Raw genomic sequence first — 21,985 nt, 5'->3', positions numbered from 1 at the left:
AGTAATGGTGATTCACCTGAGGGCCAGTAATCTGCCCCTCTGCCTCTGAACCAGCCTCCATCCCCGTGATGCCGACCCATCTCTCTTACTACCGTAAGTGTTTCACCTAACTTTTAGTTTAAGGTAACCTCATTTTTCCTATGTTAACCTTTATCTTTCCTAACCTAACCTCTTCTATATTACTTGTTTTTCATACCATCATAAAGTTAAGATAAAATTTTTACTGCAACATAGTTATGTGTCGTCAAAAAGTGGAGTTTGGGGATCGGCCCGGACTCCATTTTAATTAATCCCATATGTTATGTTGTTCACTTTACGCGTTCCTCACTTTCCGCGGGACCCTCCGGGTTACATTAACCGCGTAATATGAGGACCAACTGTATATAGAAAACGCCATTGTGAATTTCCTTTCTCACCTCCATCCTGAGTGCGCGATCTCCCTTATTGTATGTGTGTATGTGGCCATAACAAAGAGAATTGACACACACAAAGAGAAATTAGACAACTGGCCACATACACTATGCTACAATAGGCTTTAAGTTTTTATCTTATATAATATCACAGACTATTTAGGAGAATATAATTTGCATTGCTAGAATCCTTGCAAGACAGCAAATAATTTGAATATAAACGCTATATATTTTGCACGAGATAAAATTTTTAGTGCATTTCAGTAATGTACAATTTTTCAATTGTATTTTTGGGTAGATTTACATAAATTTCTTTCCTTTCTTTTGTTCATTTACATGCACACACCATCCTAAAAGAAAAGTAAAGAAATAATTGTCTTAAGTGCAAACCTGTACTGTACTAAAATGTACACTAAATTAATTACAGTACAGTGAACCCTCGCTTTACGTGGTTTCACTTTACGCGTTTCTACATTTACGCGGTACCCTGCCAGAACCGGAATTCCCACTTTACGCGGTGCCTCTATTCATATACTCGGGTGAAGTATAATTTTTTTATTTAGCTCATAAAATTCATACAAATTATCCGGCCAGAATACAATTTACATTGCTGGAATTCTTACAATTTGATGATCATTTTGAATATAAGCATCATAGATTTTGCATTAGACATACAAATTTTAGATCTAATGCAAGTATTTTGTTTACTCAGAGCAAATATGTTATCTTTTGTGCAAAATATATGACGGAATATTCAAAATATTCCTGGTCTTGCAAGGAATCCAGCAATGTGAACTATATTATCCTAACTTTAGTCTGAGGTATTATTTATTACTAAAATGTAAATATACTGTTATAACCCAATAATTTCTCTGGTAGGGAGGGAAGGTGGGGGTGAGGGGTAGGAGGGAGGGAGGACCCAGGAGCAGGTGGGAAGAGGGGGGAGGTGGGGTATTTTGATTGACAGATAGTATTTTCGTAAGTATATTTTGTTTATTTATTGAAGATATTTGTTTTAGCTCATAAAATTCATACAAATTACTGGCCAGAATATAATTTACATTGCTGGAATTCTTACAATTTGATGATCATTTTGAATATAATCATCATAGATTTTGCAATAGACATACAAATTTTAGATCTAATGTAAGTATTTTGTTTACTCTGAGTAAATATGTTATCTTTTGTGCAAAATATATGACATTTATATTCAAAATATTCCTGGTCTTACAAGGAATCCAGCAATGTCAATTAAATTATCCTAACTTTAGTTTGAGGTATTATTTATTACTATACAGTACCTTAAAATCTAGTGGTTTTCCCCAAAAAATTTCTCAGAGGGAAGAGCCAGTGAGTGTAGTGTGAGAAGAGGGGAGGGAGTCGAGTCCATTATTTGAATGGACATTAACTTGGCGACTGTATTTCTCTATTTCTCTTATTAATTGTGGATGTACCATCATAAATTAAGATGTTTTTTTACTAGAACATAGGTATTGTGTCGGAAAAAGTGGAGTTTGGGGGTCAGCCGGTCTCTATTTCATTTAATCCCATATAAAGAGTGTTGTTCACTTTACGCGCTTTCACTCAGTGGGTTGAATTGACCGCCAGAAAGTGAGGGTTCACTGTATTAATAAACTCTTTATGTCAAGTGCAAACTATTGCATGTTTATATACAAATTAATCACTATTTAATAAGAAGGCAGCAATGTAAATTATATTTTCCCTGGTCACTTCTATGACATTTTATAAGCAAAAAACAAAAAATCACTCTAAAGGACATAAACAATAAATACTTCACTATAGCGCACTTTTTCTCAGCTGAGTAAAGATGCCCGCCTCCTCAAGAGTTACAGCTGACTGGCTGTTGCAAACCTGTCCAATTTCATCTTGAAGTAATGATGTACAGGTTGTACCTCTCTAGTCCGGCAACCATGGGACCTGACCGGTGCCGGACCATGGAAATTCACCCTTTTCCTGGATAGATAGTGACTTGTGCTTACGCTTGGAAGCACTAGCACCACTTTCTCTGCTTCATGGTCTCTTTGAAGACATATTGAAGGGTTAAATGTCGTACAGTAGCTTCTCAAATTTCGCAAGTTTTTAATTCGACAGCTTATTTGAACACAAAAAAACAAACACATTTAAAATTTTGACCGCTGAAACTCCAATTTCGACGGGTTTGAACGCCCACCAACATTCAAACGACGCACAATCATGTAAACAGCGCCATTTCTCTTATGGACAAGAGATTCATTATTGTTTATTACTGAAAGTTTTGATTGAATTAATGTTTGTGTGTGCAAAATGAGCAATACAATTCATTAATAATACGTGAGAATATTAAAACACGAGGAAATGAGACAGCATTGTTTTTGTTGATTACAAAACCGTGACTGACTGCTCTTACATATAAACTGAAGAAAATAAGACCCTGGTTGTGCTGTAGTAAAATTAATATGGTTGTTTTAAGTAATGTTATTTAATGTTAATAAATGGAACAATAGAAGTAGCTAACGATAATGGTAAAGAAAAAAGAGAGATCACAGGCATGTAAGGCGCATCATGAAAACATATCGTTGTTAATTTACACAAGAATATGAAAGCAACACTTATTTACTGTTCATATATATTTTAATTAATGTTTCTGAATTTGTTTTTATTTAATTAATGCTTAGGTGCAAATTAACAATACAACTCATTAATAATACGTGGAATATTAAAACACGAGGAGACGACGGCTGCCGGCATTGTTTTGTTAAAAGCTACAAAACCAGTGACTGATTGGTTCTACATATAAAACTGAAGAAAATAAGACCCTGATTGAAGCTGTAGTAAAATTAATGTAAAAATTAATATGGTTGTTTTGAAGTATTAAAACCCTCACTTTACGCCGGTTAATGTAACCCGGAGGGTCCCGGAAAGAGAAACGCAGAAAGTGAATAACATAACATATGGGATAATTGAAATGGAGTCTGGGCCGATCCCCAAACTCCACTTTTTGACGACACACAACTATGTTGTAGTAAAAATATTATCTTAACTTTATGATGGTATGCACACAATTAATAATTAAGAGAAATATCAATAATATTAGGTTTTTAACACTTACATTAGTAGAAAAATGGCTGGGCACACGGGATGGCCGGTTGGTTCCGAGGCAGAGGGCAGATTATTGGCCCTCACCTGTGTCACTTGTATCAATTGTATCACTATCCACCACATGAGGCTTGCAGGGCCTCTTTGTCAAACTCCCAAAGTCCATATAAGTCCATATCCTCACCATAATTATCACTATCACTGACTTGGGCCGGTTGTGGTGGGTGGCGGGTGAAGAACTGGTAATGTTTTGATGACTGGGCGATTTTAATGCGCAGCTTGGCTACAACATGGCGATGGCGGAGGTTTGGATCCAAATGGCGCGGCTCGCCAGCTGCTCTCCCGCAAAGGGCATACGCACCGCGAATGTGAGCATCCTGGGTTCGCAGGGCACCGCGTGAACGTGGAAACGCCGGAATGTGGACCGCGAAAGTGAGGGTTAACTGTACATGTAATGTTATTTAATGTTAATAAATGGAACAATATAAGAGCTAACCATTAATGGAAACAAAAGTGAGATCATGATATGTAAGTGTCATTAGAAAACATATCGTCATTACTCTACATAAGAATATGAAAGCAACACTTATTTACTGCTCATATATATTGAAGGGTTAAATGTTGTACTCTGTATAGACAAGCAGAGAGAGAGAGAGAGAGCAGCCAAACTGCCGGATGTAAACAAACCTTAATTTCCCGCGGCTTTGTTGTTTTTTTTTTTTACGGGGATTAGCCCACCCGGGCATAGGTCTCTGACCCACATTGGGGCCTGAGGGGCAAAAATTTAATACTCCTGTAATAACAATAATAATAATTCAGATAATAAAAAAAAAAGCTTCTTATCTACCTATTAGACAAACTAAAATCGTTCCGGACCACGGGAGTTTCCGGACCACAGAATGCCGACTAGAGAGGTACAACCTGTATCTCTAAATGAGTTTATTCCTAATCAGTGGGATGACCGTTTCTGACGAGAAAGATATTTAGCTAAATTATATAAGATACATATATTTGTTATTTCAAACATAAGCACATAGGAAATTCATCAGAAATCTTATACCTGAATAAACTGTTAAACACTGGTAGCAAATTCACACTTTCAGAGGATGCATTTAATATATACTTATTTTTATCCACAATAAGTCATACCAAGACAAATTGCATATCAGTAATACTACTTTATGCAAAACTAACATTTTAAAACATCAGAATCACATTGAAATATTACACGACCCCTAAAAGTTGGTGGATGAGTGTGAGAGACTGGGGAGCTTGGCAGCTCGAGAGAACAGCCATCAGCAGACGCGGGAAATATGGCTGCAAATGACTTTTAGCAGATAACTTTTGAACTTTCCCAGAAAACTCCCCGCTTATGCTACAATATGCTGTCTACTCTCACATGAGCAGTAAGTCTCTTGTGATTTTGCTGTTGTTGTTTGATGGGAATATCTGCTGTTACAACAGTTGTGGCAATATTATGTGCAGCGGGGTATATAAAGGTGGCGGGAGACATACATCCCCTCCTCCACCTGCTATAGTGAACTCATATTCTGTTTCAGTATTATACATATTAAATTAGGAATGAGAATTCGCATGAGTATTATAGCGTGTTTCATAAATTTTATTTTGTCTTGCCTTGAAATAGGGGCATACAAGAATACGTAAGCGATGTTATGATATCAGAGCTCTCTAATGAGATTATGAGGGGCACAAGGGAGGAGTTACAAACTCTCCTCCTCCCCATCTCCCTTGCTCTGGCTGAGTTATGTGATTAAATATCTGAACAGTCAAATGGTCAATATATGATGAATTGCTATATTAATACTCAATTCAAGTAGCTAAGCAACTCTTTTCCATTGTAAATTTTATTTATTAGAAAAAGCATTGCCGGATATGGTATGTAAAACCAACAATAAATTCCCTTTAGTTACCGTACATACCTTACATTTGCTATTTTATTTTATATATTCATGGTTTTGGTTGCACTATATTTAAACGGGTGTTGTCGGCAGGAAGGTATGGAACAACTTCCCGAGGTCCAACATGACAGCAGAAGCAAGAAACGACACTATGACATTGGCAGACCCTCTCGACACTCTCCAAGCAGATACAAAAGTCAGAGTAGGAATATCATCATGAACGTTCACCAATTCTTTGCTCAAGAAGGTTCTTGCGAGACGATGGAAAAAGTTGTGCAGAAGACAGCCACAGCAACTCGGGTCTCTATGAACACAGTGGAAAGAATCAAGGCAGAAGCAAAGAAATCGCCAAACGGAGTAATATGTTCGCCAACCCCAAGTTCAAGACCTTCACCTGTCGTAGGACAACTTGATGATTTTGATAGAGAATGCATCAGAAGAGAGCCCCTCTCGTTTTATGAAAGAGGTGAACTACCTACACTGTCAGCATTGTTGGAGAGGGTAAAGCAGCCTCCTCTCAGTTTTCAAGGGTCGCAGAGTTCACTTTATAAAATAGTAAAGAAGCTGTGGTTCAAGTACAGAAAAGTTCAAAGTAGCAGGAAAATCTTGATGGAGAGGGAGGACATTTAAGCTGCAAGAAACAAATACCTCAGATACATACAAAAGAACAGAGAAAGCTCTAATCCCATCCAGAGGTATATCTAGATGAAACTGGATCAACCAGAATTAATGTTTTGAGCGATGTTGGACTGTGAATGACAGATCAGCAGGACCCCAACTCAAATCAGGAAGAGGAGCCAGGTTTATCATTGTGCATGCTGGTAGTCGTCAGGGATTCATACCCGGAGCTCTGTTGATGTTTAGGTCCAAGAATGGAGCCAGGGGTGACTACCACGATTCAATGGATCATAACAGTTTAAGACCTGGTTTAAAGAGAAACTAACCCAAAACATCTAAGAAGGATCACTCATCATTATGGACAATGCATCTTATCATTCAAAGATCATAAAAAAGTACCAACAAGTAGCAGCAAGAAGTGTGAAGTAATGCAGTGACTAGGATCAAATAACATCTGTTATGATCCTTCCTACACAAAAGTAGAATTACTTCAGGTCTGCAAACAGCACAAAGAAAAACAGGAATATGAAATAGATCAAATAGCTATACACCATGGACATAAAGTACTCAGACTACTGTACCTTCTTACCACTGCATGTTTAATCCCATTGAACTTGTTTGGGCCCAAATGAAGTGTGAAGTGAAAAAGAAAAACTCTAATGCAAAACAGTCCATGAAAAGGGTTGAGGAAATTACCAATGAGGCAATCCAACACATAAACCCAAAGCATTGGCAAAACTGTATAAGACATACATTGAAAATAGAAGATGAATATAGAGCCAAAGATACAGCTCTAAATCACTTGCTTGAAAATTATGTAATTAACTTAAACTCAGATGACAGTAGTGGGGAAGATAACAGTAGTAGTGAAATGATTGTGGAAGGATAAGGTGCTGTCATTGTGATGGAGGGATGAATTATACTGTAATGCAATAAAGTTGTCAGCAAAATCTTAGCTGCAGTTTTCTAATATTCCAGCATTATCATCTGAGAGAGAGAGAGGGAGAGAGCGTTAAAAGCATGGTCACGACATAATGTGGGTATGGTGAAGTACAGAAGAAAGAGATTCATTTGGAGGACGATATAAAAATGAGAAAGTTACATGGTGGGGAGAAATACAGATACCGGGTAACTTAGAAGGCATGAACAGAAATGGCATAGGCTACGAAAGGTTGAAAGCGACTGGAGGCATGAAAGAATACAGAGGTGGAATAAAAGTACAGGAATTGAGACGAAGAGAGAGAAGGAAAGGTAGATCTACGTTGTTTATAGATATCAGTGGGGAAGGAGAGAGGAGTGTAAATTTGTTGTATATTTAGTCTCACATTTGCTGTAACTGTAGATATCATCAGATATAACTATATTATAGATGTACGCCAAAATTAACTGAAATTTTAACTGAAGAAATCTTGTCCTGAACTCGGGAACAAGATAAACAGAAAATTGTCTTGCGAACAACTTCATATTTCCCGCCTCTGCTGACGGCTGTTTGCTCGAGCAGCCAAGCTCCCCAGTCTCTCACACTCAACCAGCAGCTTTTAGAAGCCATGTAATATTTCAATATGATTTTGATCTTTTAAAATGTTAGTTTTTGCATAATGTAGTACAGCAAAACCTCGATTAACCGACTTTCGGATTAACAGTCAATCCGGAACCCCTAACCGGGTATTTATTTATTTTTTATTTATATATTTTTTTTTTTACGGGGAGTAGCCCACCCGGGCACAGGTCACTGACCCACATCGGGGCCTGGGGGGGCGATAATGAAATAATATTGATAATGATAATGATAACAATAATAATAATAATAATAATAATAATAATAATAATAATAATAATAATAATAATAGTAATAATAAAGAACCATAAAGAAATGCAAAAATGAAAAAAAATCAAGAGTGAGAAACAATGTACCTGTGTGTATGTTGTGTTGTCAATAGTAAGAGAAACAATTGAGACCCTGTAATTGTGTCTACAGGTAAATGAGGCAGAACGTCAGATAAGCAACCTGGGACGTCACAATTTTCGTGATGCCATATGGCAGCAGGGTCTACTATTAGACAACACAATATGCTTCCAATATCTTCCCAGGCGATAGCTGCCTACTACACTTTACATTACTTTAATCTAAAACATATATGAACATTAATAAGTGTTGTTTTCATGTTCTTTTGTAGAGAAATGACGATGTTTTCACATGTACACACTTACATATGATGGTGTTCTCAATCTATTTTGTTTTTTCTTTACCATTAATGGTTAGCTACTTCTATTGTTCCATTTATTAACATTAAATAACATTACTTATAACATACATATAAATTTTTTTACATTAATTTTACGGGTGTTATAAACATGAACGAAAACAATGCTGTCTCCTCTCCTCTTGTGTGTTTTAATATTCTACATAGTATTAATGAATTGCATTGTTCATTTCGCATATATAAACATAAATTCAATCAAATACATATTCAGTAATAAACAATTGTGAGTCTTTTGTACATATTCTTAATAAGATAAAGGATGCTATGATTCCTTGAGAGCGCATAAATGCATTGCCGTTCCACTCTCTTTTTTCTTTAACATCAGTGGTTAATTTTACTGTACAGTCATGTGCCGGTTAACGTCCAACCGAACAACGTCCAATCGCATATACGTCCGTGGCCCCCCCTCAAAAAAAAAAAACACTTCCGTGACGCCTGCTGGACCACCACTCCACGACACCCTGACGGAGACACGATTATCCTCCCCATACTGGCCAGATATTATGTGTTAAAGGAATATCCTTCCTTCCTTAGGCATTTGCCTCCATGTGTAATGTTAACCTACATCTATTGAGGATAAAATCTTTCACCTACAAATTGACAATAACACATTTGCTGTAATCAGACATATCTAGTTGCCTCAACAATTGCAACCCCAGTTACAATTAGGATTGCAATTTCAAATTCTGTGTCAATACTAAGGAATAACGAAGTCTCTGGTGCACTGCACTCTAAGATTAAGAGAAAACGGACGACTCAGGCGTCCTGAAGTGAGAGAAAACGGACTCCTATGACGGGGCACTCAAATAAAGAGACATGGTTACATGTTTTGTGGACTACCCACTGTACAGTATTGATCGTATCATTTTCATCACTTTGTAATAAACCTAGTCATGCCTATGTGTGTTTCTGATAATTACCATAACATTATATATTTAGTGGGTCTGAATGAAAGGACTCACACATGCCACTCAGACTGACAGACTTGACAAGTTTTACCAACCATAAAGACAGTTGAAGCTTTAAACATCACTCACAATGGATCTTGAATATTCCAACTGTAATCAGACATATCTAAGTTGCCTCAATAATTGCAACCTCAGTTGCAATTGGGGTTGCAATTTCAAATTCTGTGTCATTACTAAGGAATAACGAAGTCTCTGGTGCACTGCACTCTAAGATTAAGAGAAAATGGATGACTCAGGAGTCCTGAAGTGAGAGAAAACGGACTCCTTTAACGGGGCACTCAAATAAAGAGACACATAGCTACATGTTTTGTGGACTACAGTATTAAGCGTACCCTTTTCATCACTTTGTAATAAACCTAGCCATGCCTATGTGTGTTTATGATATTTACCATAACATTATATATATATACAGTGACCCCTCGGTTAACGAACTCAATCCATTCCAGAAGGTCGTTCGTTAACCGAAAAGTTTGTTAACCGAAACCATTGTTTCAATGGGTTTTTGGGTAATTGGTTCCAGCTCACCGAAAATTTCCTAAATTCAACAAAAATGGAAGAAAAGTTCACTTACTTTGAGGTGTGTATGTAGAAGGCTCCTGGATGATGATGATGATGATGATGGGAATTAGAATGGGGGTGGAGGAGAAGGAAGAAGAGAAGGCATTGGGGTGGAAGAGAAGTCACCCCATGGCACCATTTCACCCATAAAATTTTAGCTCTCTTGGTGTATTTCAAGATTATTATCTTTAAATCAACACTGCACTGCATTATATATTGTCAATATGTAAAATATATTTCAAAATGACCAATAATTTGCTTGGAAACACAGAAAAAAAGCGTTTAGTTGAAGAGAGTCTCAAGCAAGATGTTACCTCCAATGAAAATAGAGAGAGACTAACGCCTGTTTGCTGTGTTAAGAGGCTGGATGCTGCGCTTTAAACTAGTCACTTTACCTTCAATTATGTTCAATAATTGTTAAAATGGCAAAAAAATTGAATGTTAAACTTTTAAAATTATTGAATAGTATAAACTTCTTGATATTTACTAAAATAGTAAGGAATTTAAGCCCTAGAACCGATTAATGTATTGGCGGACTGATACTAAAGCTGGTTGCCCAGCCAGTGCAAGCGAAAACCTTTTTGAGGTTGGTTCGTAAGAAATTCGTTAACCGAATTTTTGTTCATTAACCGAATTGAAGATCCTTATGGAAGGCAGTTCGTGAACCGAAATTTTGTTAACCGAGGCGTTCGTTAAACGAGGGGTCACTGTATATATATATATATATATATGTGTATATATATATATATACACACACACTTAGTGGGTCTAAATGGTCATAAAATGGGAAACTTGGGGTTGGGTGCCTGGAACCAATTACAATAAATCCCATATGTTTATGTAATTTCGGACAACGTCTATTCCGGTTAACATCACGTTTCCAAGAACGTATCTAGGACGTTAACCGGCGCATGACTGTAAATTAAATAACATTAATTAAAACAAACATATTTTTTTACATTAATTTTACAACAGTAACAACCAGGGTCTTATTTTCTTCAGTTTCAGATGGATAACTGACATTATGGGTGTAAACACTGACAACAATAATAGCATCCCATCTCCACTTGTGTGATCTTATTATTATTGATTTATATTGTATAAGGTGCATTCATAAACATAAACATTAAAAAGCCTCAAAAATTTATGAAAAGGTCACACTTGGGAATGCATCTCATTATTATTGCTTTATTTTAATGGTAATTAATGATATGATGATTCACCTTACACTGCAAGAGGACACATTACCGTCGTTATTCGAGGCTTTACTGTATTATATTATATTATAGTATGCCTGGATAATTCACAAATTTTTATTTCGCGGCCTTCGATTATTCGCGGATGATATCCTGAATGTACCCAAGAATGTCTGCAGGTAGGTTTAAAATTGCCAGCATTTTTGCAGCCAGTGTGAGGAGCATGCGAGTTTTGTGGCGTCCCGCAAGGTGTCTCTCTTGTGATACAAATATGATACAGTAAAACCTCGATAAATCAGACTCCGGACTTCCACATATCGGAATTCGCTTTTTTCGGACTATTGAGATGCTCTTGTCACCAGAAATAATAATAATAAACAAAAAATAAGAAGAAGAAATGGGGAAGATTAGATAAAAAAAATCATATGAAATGAACAACACTTACTGAATAGTATACAGTGGTCTAATCAGGTTTGCAATAGGCCTACTGAGAACTAAGACACTTGAGTATGTAAGCAGGCTGCGGCTGATCAGGTGTTGCTGCATTCATCAAGTTTATTTATTTATTAATTCTGTATTAGCCCATCTTATAGGCAGAAAGATTTATATAAATATGGGTTAATTACATTAGACTTGTATAAATATCACCCCCTGTAACTTTTCACTAGCAATGAGGCTCATGTTTACAGCACGTGATAAGGTGTGACCACAGGAAGTCGCATCACTTGGTGCTGAGCTAAGGATCAAGTAACCGGCTTTCTGACCACTTATTGCAGGCAGTAGTTTGATATCACTCACTAGAGGAAGACGTTTTATAGGGTCATCGTTGATGGTTCCGTCTTCCCTCGAGGGAGAACGTCGAATATATTTCCGTTCTCCCTCGACATGTCCCTACTCATTCTCACTCAACTCTCACATCGACAAGACATACTTAGCAGAGCTATTTAAGATAGCCTCCGTCCTCATTTAACACTCATAGCTACAGTGGTTAAGTTACGGTGATAATCCTTTTTGAAAGTGTACATAGAAACCTTTTATAATAAATACAAACAAAAGGAACGTATTGGATTTCACTACAGAAGATCCAATAAACTTTGATCTATATTTTAATATGTCTAAAATATAAGGTAACTTGCTTCACAAGTGATTGTCACAAGTGGTGACAACCCAGGAAGGTCGTTACATATACGACAGTTTCACAAGTAGCTGTTATATTCATGGTGACAGTCACTTCAGCAGATACACAGTTGGTAAAGGTAGAGATATTATGTTCTCCGTATTATTGTGTCTTACTGTTACATTGTTACTAAGAAGTTTAATCATTACAATTCAGTATTATATTCTCATATGATTGGCCTCTTATGGTTTATGGTTCATCATGATTAATGTAACATCTTCATTGCTAGAGAAAAAACACGATACAGTGGTCCCTCGGTTAACGAACACAATTCATTCCACAGTCGTTCGTTTACCAAATCCACTATTTCAATGGGATATTGGGTAATTGGTTCCTGCTCACAGAAAAGTACATACAAAGTATAATAAAATGCAGTAAAGTACATTTACTTTGAGGTGTGTATGTAGAATGTTGCTGGTTGATGATGATGATGGGAATTAGAAGTGGAGGTGGAGGAGGAGAAGGGAGAAGAGAAGGAAGTCAGGGTGGAGGAGAAGGGAGAAGAGAAGCATTTTAATGCTTCTTGGAAGCAATAATTCTAGACACATTTGATGCCAATATGCCATATTCTTTACTCAGTACATTGGTTCTAATGCCTTCTTCATGTTTCTTAATAATTTCATGTTTCACTTGAATTGAAATTGCCTTTCTAGATTTCTTTGGACCCATGCTTGATGCAGTACAGTAATTTTGCCAATAAAATTTTATGTTCACTATCTGTAATTAAAGATTATTTTCTTTAAATCAACACTGCACTGCGCTATATATTAAATTATCAATATGTTAACTAAATTTCAGAATGACCAATAATTGTAATGTAAAAACGTAAAAATACTTTGTATTCAAGAAAGCTACAAACACGATGTTTCCTCCACTGTAAGCAAAGTTAAACTGACGCTTTGGCGGGTGAGTCAAGCGGCTGATGGGCACACAAAAAACTAGTTCCCTGTATTGTACTGCATATATTATCAATTATCAATATGTTAACTAAATTTTAAAATTACTAATAATTTTAATATAAAAAATGCAAAAATATTAAAGAGCACAACCTTCTTAATATTTACTCCACTGGAAACGAATGTAAACACAGAACAGATTACTGTATTGGTGGACTAGCCAATCAGCTGATGCTCACAACAAAACGTGTTTGTCGTAAGGATTTCGTTAATCTTAGTTTTGTTTGTTAACCGAATTGAAGATCCTTATGGGAGCTAATTCATGAACCGAAATTTCGTTAATCGAACCATTCGTTAACCGAAGGACCACTGGTACCGTGTGTAATTTGTAATATAACTTGAAAATAAAGGGATACACTGTAAGGTTATTCACTAAAGATGTGCTCGTGTGAGAACTTTCTGCAGACTAGCTTATAACATGGGTCATTAACACATTATATAGTATTTGATATGAAGATACCTTCTTAAAAATGTTATTTACTACCTCTTGAGTGCAATATGATGACTCATTTTGGCTACTTGTACACTTAAACAAATGATTAATGAATAAACCAGGGTACTGTATATGCAAATGAATAGTACTTCACACTACAGTATTACTTATTAGGTGATGATAACTACACTACAATACTGCAGTATTTATTAAGTGGTAATAAATAAACTGCAATACTGTAGTATTTATTAAGTACTGTAATGATAAACTGTACACAACTGCACTGTACTAATTTACTAAATGTTGAAGACAGACATTATGGTAAGCCAATCAGCTATTTGCTCTTTGTAAACAAATGAGTATTGTTTTGCCGAGGCATAATTTTGTATTATAATTTTGTAAAATAGGTGTTTTGATTGTTTTCGGTCCCATGGAGCAGTTATTTGGGCAAATTTATTAAAATTTTGGTGTATACCATGATGTATTAATTATGTAGGACTATTCTAGAATGTATTGCAGCATTTTTGTTATGATTTACTTATTATTATAAGCCTCAATCAGAGTAGAACATTCTACAATCTCCCAGGAGTCTCTGGGTGATTCTAGGATGTTCGAGAAGCGTCTGACGAGGCGTAGATAAACAGCAGCAAGCAGGCTAGGAGTCAGTCGATCACTTCTGTTCACAGTGTAAGGAACAAGCCTAGCAGAACAACTGAAGACAAGTGTTGTGCAAGTATTGTGGAATTGTTGTGATTAATATAAAGTGAGAAGACTATGGAATTGTACACTGGTGTGCTGACTATATATTCGAAGTGAGGAGTCAAGCTGTGAAGACATTCCCTTGTGAGCAGAGTAGTAAATAATTTGTGCTCATTAAAGGAGACTACAGTACACAAGTGTGTTTTTATGACCTGATGGAAATCTACCTGCCTGTTGTTTGTCTGTCCACTGATACTGATTGTCAGGGAATTACCGGAGACTGGCGGGATAGCCAGTGGTAATTCTACAACTCATGTGAGATATCTACTGCTTCTGTACATATGACCCGAGCCACTGGTAACCAGTGGTGGAAGCTGGGTAAGCGGTGAAAGAAGAAGGGTCGTAACAGTATGAAATGACTCGTGGTGTTCAGTGTGGGATTCTTTTTTCAGGAAAGCTGATTCGTTTAGGATAATATTTTATCAAACTGGCACCAAATGATCCTAAATTTTATGAGAATTGTGGAGGAATTGCCTAAAGAAGTGCTAAAGAAATCTTGTGGAAGTTGTGGGGAGGGAGCTACCCACCCACGCTACCCCCCTCCCCTCTGCCAGCTGCTCCCAAATAAACATTCGTCTTCCACATACAACATACTGTACTCCTATACTTATTTTTATCTTCATAGTGCTGTACAGTATACAGTTTTCTCTTCATTCATAGAACAAATTATATGGTTACTTTCATATACCCTAACACTTTACAGTAAATAACAATCATCTCGGTGACAACAGTTATTGACAACAAAACTTATATTGTCTGTTTTCAACCCAGAGAGTTCTGTTTCATTTTTTTAATGTTGATGTAATATTCTTTTAATAACCTTGTTATACACTTAAAGACCTTAGTTGTTGAAGTGCAGTAATAAGATGATAACAACTGATTTTCTTAAAACAGTTCAGATAACAGTGTTACAGTATCTCCACCCCCCTACCACTCAATACAGTCGATGGTTCCTCGGTTAACGAACACAATTCGTTCCAGAAGGTCGTTCGTTAACCGAAAATTTCGTTAACCGAAACCATTGTTTCAATGGGATTTGGGCTAATTGGTTCCAGCTCACCGAAAATTACATACAAAGTAAAAAAAAATGCAGTAAAGTACACTTACTTTGAGGTGTGCATGTAGAAGGCTCCTGGTTGATGATGATGATGGGAATTAGAAGTGGGGGTGGAGGAGAAGGAAGTGGGAGTGGAAGAGAAATCACCCCATGCTTTGATGCCGTCATTTCACCCATAAAATTTTAAGTTCACTAGGTGTAATTCAAGATTATTTTCTTTAAATCAACACTGCATTGCACTATATATTGTCAATATGTTAAATAAATTTCAGAATGGCCAATAATTGTACAGTTGTACCCCACTTAACGCGGTCAATTGAACCCAGAGGGTCCCGCGTTAAGTGAAATCCGCGTTAAGTGAACAACAGAACATATGGGATTAATTCCAATAGAAACCAGCCCGACCCCCAAACTCCACTTTTTGACGACACATAACTATGTTGTAGTAAAAATTCTATCTTAACTTTATGATGGTATGAAAAAACAAGTAATATAGAAGAGGTTAGGTTAGGAAAGATAAAGGTTAACATAGTAAAAATGAAGGTTAAGTTAGAGAAACTAAAAGTTAGATGTAACACTTACGGTTGTAGAAGAGATGGGTCGGCATACGGGGATGGAGGCTGGTTCCGAGGCAGAGGGCAGATTACTGGCCCTCAGGTGTATCACCATTACTAGGTGAATCACCATCACTGTCACTTACAGTTGTCAGGGCTTCCCTGACAAATCCCTCAAAGTCAACTTCACTTTCACTATCACTGGCTTGGGCAGGCTGTGGTGGGTTACGGGCGAAGAACTCGGTTATGCTTTGCTGACGGCTGGCGTTGATGTTGTCATGATACACCGTGATGTACAGCTCCATAGCCTGCACCAGTCGGGTATGGAAGACTTCATAGCGTTCATCGTCATTGTCGCGGGAAAGGACGGACTTAATTTTTTCTGCAAACTCTATGGCACACTTAATATCACTATGACTTAAACTAGGTTCTTCGGAGAATGACGCACCTTCTTCCTCCTCTTCACTGGCATGTTCTTCTTCCAACATCTCGTCGGCAGTCACTTCAGGATCTTTGATCACCTCCAGGATGTCTTCGTTGGTGGTCTCGGAGAAGCCTTCAGCTGTAATATTGAGCGCAGCTTCTCTGGCAAGGTCCACTGCTACTGCAACAGTCTGAACCTGACCAGTCACAGGTTCACTCCTCCTCTCACCTGGTATGCCATGCAACACATGTCTCCATGCGTGACGAATCGTAGCAATAGTCAGCAGATCCCATGCCTCCACCAAGAAGTCTACAGCTTGTTTAACGTTAAACTTCTTCCAAAATTGTTTGACGAGAAGTTCTTGAGTCACCGCCTCTTGTTCCTTGTCCTCGTCGCTTTTGCTCTCGCTGTCGGTGTCACCCAGCTTACGCAACTCATCCTTGGTGTTGGTAGAGTCGTTCAGGAGCTTGAACTTCTTTGCAGAGTACGCAGCTTTCACATTGCAGATCAACTCCTGGTCCATGGGCTGGATTAATGACGTAGTGTTGGGAGGAAGGAAGACCACTTTTACGTTGGGGTGACGATCCATAAGTAGGGGCGAGTGTCCAGGTGCGTTGTCAAGGAGCAACAAAATATTGAATGGAACATTCTGTTGCTCGCAGAATTTCTTCACGTCAGGAACAAAACAGTTGTCAAACCAGAAGAGGGACAGAGAAGAGGACATCCACGCCTTACGTGCGGTTAGCCAGTGGACATTAAGCTTGTTCATGTCCATATTCTTGTAGGCGTGCGGCTTGCGGGCTGTGTGAATCACCGATAACTTTGGTTTACAGGTACCGGAGGCATTGGTGGTAAACAGGACGGTGATGCGTTCCTTCTGCAACTTCCGACCCCTTACCTTGCTGGCAGACTGGACAACGAAGGTCTTGGAAGGTAACTTTTTCCAGAAAAGACCAGATTCGTCCATGTTAAACACCTGGTCGTCACTGTACTGTCCTTCCTCCATAATCTCACGTAAGAACGGAGGAAAATCTCTAGCCGCCACACGGTCAGCACTCGCTTCCTCACCACCAATGTTGATGTTGGTGATCTTGTTCCTCTTCTTAAACCTATGCAGCCAACCAGAGGAAGCATTGAAGGGTTTGGGCTCTGCAATTCCCAGCTTATGTGACACTGCTGCGTATAGCTCACGTGCGTACTCCTGCACTGAGCGCGTGTCCACCGCCATGTTGCGTCGCGCCTGACGAACCAAATAACTCACCAGCAAATTTTCCACTTCATCTATCAGGTATTGCCAGAACAGGGTGCTGGCAATACCTGATAGATGTGCTCTTTGATCTTGGCTGCATCCTTCTTGATCGTGCGAATCGTAGATTCGTTGACGCCATGCTGGCGCGCGAGATCAACTTGCCGTCTTCCTTTCTCCAAATCTTGAACAATTTGGTACTTCACCTCGTAGCTTAATGAACGTCGTATCTTCTTTGGCTTAGTGCCGCTGGGTCCAGGTAAGGAAAGGTCTCTCTCTGGGGGCGGTGGTGGTCCGGCGGAAGCCATTTTACGGAAAAATGGATGCGCGTTTACACGGTGTGGCCTTGAGGGATGAAACTGCCGCAGCTATGTCAAGCATCGTCTCTCCTCCCTCCCTCCCTCCCTCCCTCCCTCCCCGGGGTGGTCACGTCATAATACTTTAAGCCAATTACAGCTAGCAGCAGAGGGGGGTAGGGATGCATGGCCAATCACAGTCCGATACGTCATATGACGTCAGTGATAACGCAACAATGACACACACTGCGCAACCTTACCGCGCGGCTTGCCCAAGCGGAGGGAGGAGGAGGGAGAGGCAGGCAGGCGGGCAGGCGGGTGGCGCGTGGGCAAAATCTAAAAATAGCGTCTCGAGCCGGACACTCACCGCGTATATGATGAAAAATTCCGCGTTAAGTGAAAGTTCAGCTCTGGCGAGGCACCGCGTATATGATAAAACGCGTTAAGTGAAACCGCGTTAGGCGGGGTAATACTGTACTGTAAAAACGTAAAAATACTGTGTTCAAGACACCCACAAGCAAGATGTTTCCTCCACTGAACAGAGATAGAAACTGAGGCCTTGTTGGGTGAGTGAAGTGGCTGATTGGCGCATCAAAAACTAGTTCCCTGTACTGCAATTATGTTAAATAAGTGTTAAAATGACTAAAAATTTTAATATAAAACTTGGAAAATTACTGAATAGTACAACCTTCTTGATATTTACTCCAATTTTAACGAATGCAAGCCCTAGAACCGATTTCTGTATTGGCGGACTAATCTTCCAGCTGGTAAGCAAGCCAAAGCATTTTCGTAAAAATTTCGTTCACCAAATTTTTGTTCGTTAACCGAATTTAATATTCTTATGGAAGGTAATTCGTTAACCGAAATGTCATTAACCGAGGGACCACTGTATATTCGTTTTTCGGACTAGGTTCTGACCCAATAAATCCGATTTATCAAGGTTCTACTGTATTTCCATATCACCTATTGTAGTATACAGTACAGTAATATCTGCATTAGCTGGAATCCCTCTTAACCAGAACTCTCCAAAAGCTGGAATTGAAATTTTCTCAGAAAATCATTCCCAAAGCTGGAATTTCCCGGATAATTCTGTCTTCGAAAATTTTTTTCCATGGGCCACATTTTATGGAAAATTCTTAAGAAAATTTTCCCAGTACCCATTTAATTCCGGGGATAGGGGGGGTTTTTTCCGGGCTTGAGAGATGAAAATCAGGCGCATTTTCCAGAAAATCTGGGAAAAATTTTCTAGTACAGTACAGTACCAGGAAAATTTCAGGGATGGGGGATATTCTTCTGGGTTTAAGAGATGATGTAATGTGCCATTTCTGTAACTTTTGAGAAAAATGTTCTGTTACACGGAAAATTCCGGGGATGAGGGATTTTTTTTTCTGGCTTTGAGAGTCGTCTCGTTACCAGGAAATCTCAATTTCCAGAAATGCTTTGCACCAATTGTTCCGGCTGACGGATATCACTATGTTACAATGACCCCATTGTAAAGCAGCCCCTACAAGGTCAATATTATTGCGCAAACACCAATATTGCGTAATAATATTGATAGTTTAGGGTAAGTAATGAAGAATAATGCAATATATTGAAGGAATCAAAATCAGATTGATTTTTATTGTGCAATACGTGTATTATTGCGTCATGTGAGTGAAATATTTTGTAATAACCCGTCAGTGTATGTGTGTGCTACCTTCGTCGCAGCAATGTGTTTCCCGTCAACAAGTCTGCCACAAAGGATCTTTGAGGCAGTGTATAAAAGTTTCACATGTCTCCATAATGATACAGCTGATTGCCTGAGGGGACATGCGCTACTAAGCAATGTTACTGATAACCGCTGACTTACAGTGATACACTCCCACAATACAGTGTTCCCTTTGGAAATCAATTGGGTTACCATCTTCAGTAAATCATCAAATGCTGCATCATCCATGGGCATTAAGTTTTTGAAATCATCTGGTTCACTGACTCTTATGTCCTTTAACAAATTTTCATGGCTATATTCCTGTCTTTTCATGTACCACTCTTTCATCCACTGATGCTTTTTCTTTTTCTTTTTTTTCTGAACACAATAGGCTAATGCAATGGCTATACATGCCATATCTGTGTCTGCCATGTTGCCTCTATGAGCGCTGGAGTCGTAGACAACTTATTGCGCAATGATATTGAGCCGTGTAGGGGGTGTACATATTTACCCTGATTTTTAAGTACTATAACTGTACATGTTGGAATACATACTGTATATCCCCATTTATATTCATTCTTGTGGGGAAAATTCCTCAATATAAAATGTTTCACTAAAAGTTGCTTTACACTGAAACACATCCCCAATGCATATTGAGGATCCCTAACATATTTTAAAATACAACACTGTACTGCCAGTTTTTTGGAAAGCCAAATTTACAATGTTCCACTGTTGAAGGACTTGTAGACAAGAGTTTGTGGTACCTTGTATGAAATGCCATTTTGTGTGATACAGTTCCAGTCTATGGCTTAATTGCATGAAATATTCAAATAAACAATGCTTAAGGTACAAATAAAAAAGATGACTTGTTGTGGGTAGTAGACACAGCAGCTATCAAAAAGGGAAGTACTACAGACTGGGAAGATATTGGAAGCATAATGTGTTGTCTAATGGTAGACCCTGCTACCATATGGGATCACAAATATTGTGACCAAGTCCCAGGTTGCTATCTGACTGACTTTCTGCCTAGTTTACACATAATTGCAGGGTTTCAATCATTTCTCACTCTTTATTTGCTTTATATTTTCCATTTCTGTATTTATCTTTGCTTCATTTATTTTTTTTCCTGATGTGGGTCAGCGACATGTACCCAGGTGGGTTAATCCCAATAAAAAAATAAAATTGTAAGCCATCATCACCATTTTATGGACATTTTCTATGCTTGCATGGGTTAGCCATGATTACCTGATGACATGGCAAATTTGAAGCAAGTTTTATGGTTGGATGTGCTTCCTACTGCCAACCCACTTTTAGAGTGGGAAGTAGGCATCATAGGTAGACTTCCAAGCATTAAGGGTACCCTGAGTGTCTGACATGTGTGGTGATAAGTATTGCTGCAGCAGCATAACAAGAATTGAGATAAAATTAACATTCAGCAATTTTCTTACAATTCAATGATGTTCCTCAGACTCCATTAACTTTTTCAGGTTGTATAGTACATTGATCAATATACCTAGTAGGTCAAGAAATATGTGTTAGTGCATAAACTAATGGTACCTGTTTCCTACATTACTAGTCTGTGTATTTCAATGCTACACAGGTTGTGGATGCCTTAGGCCACCCTGAAAATATTTAAGGCCATGTACTGCCTAACTCACCACTGAAGTTGTGGAGTTGTTTGCTAAGAGTTAAACATAATTTGATTACAGTACAGTACTGTGATTTGAGTAAATATAAGAACATTAAACTGATGAAAATAGCCATTAATCATTCCATAAACAATCAACACACCTTCAGGCCACTCTCATACCGGTACTCACCCTGGGGAATTCCATAGTGCATCTATTTTATTTTATCTCTTTATTTTCCTTTGTCACATCACAAAGCATAAAATTTTTTTTAACTAAGTCTGATGGGTACAGCCACTTTTCATAAACTCCTTGTGAAAAAATTAAGTTTCTATTCTAAATATTGTACATACCAGCGGCAGATGGCATCCTCAACAGAATTTGTAAGAGCGTGACCAAGATGAAGACTTCCTGTAACATTTGGGGGAGGTATTACCATGATGAAAATGCCTTCAGGGTTTGGTTCATCTAAATTTCTCTGAAAAAAAAAAAAAAAAAAAACAGGATTACGTAAAACAATAATACTGTATAGGTACGAGATAATTTTTTTTTGCTAGCACTATCAGAATATAATTTGCATAGCTGGAATTCTTACAATATGATGATCATTTTGAATATAAACATCATGGATTTTCCATTAGACATACAAAATTTAGATCTAATGTAATAATTTGGTTTACACAAAGCAAATATTTTATCCTTTGTGCAAAATATATGAAGTTTACATTCAAAATATTCC

The 21,985-nt window shown here is 38.0% G+C and overlaps 1 protein-coding gene across 1 annotated transcript in view; it reads right to left on the bottom strand.

The window, feature by feature from the left end:
- Positions 1–21,723, bottom strand: part of LOC121874643 (valine--tRNA ligase-like) — a 72,722-nt gene extending 50,999 nt beyond the window's left edge. The window contains exon 1 of the mRNA XM_042378872.1: positions 21,600–21,723. Within this exon, the coding sequence (XP_042234806.1) occupies positions 21,600–21,685 (86 nt within the window). The 5' untranslated portion in view covers positions 21,686–21,723. The remainder of the gene's footprint in view (positions 1–21,599) is intronic.
- Between the last annotated feature and the right edge of the window lie 262 nt (positions 21,724–21,985).

This window comes from Homarus americanus, unplaced genomic scaffold (genome assembly GCF_018991925.1).
Source record: "Homarus americanus isolate GMGI-L3 unplaced genomic scaffold, GMGI_Hamer_2.0 scaffold34360, whole genome shotgun sequence".
NCBI classification, from domain to species: Eukaryota; Metazoa; Arthropoda; class Malacostraca; order Decapoda; family Nephropidae; genus Homarus; species Homarus americanus.
This window is presented reverse-complemented; position numbering and strand designations above follow the sequence as displayed.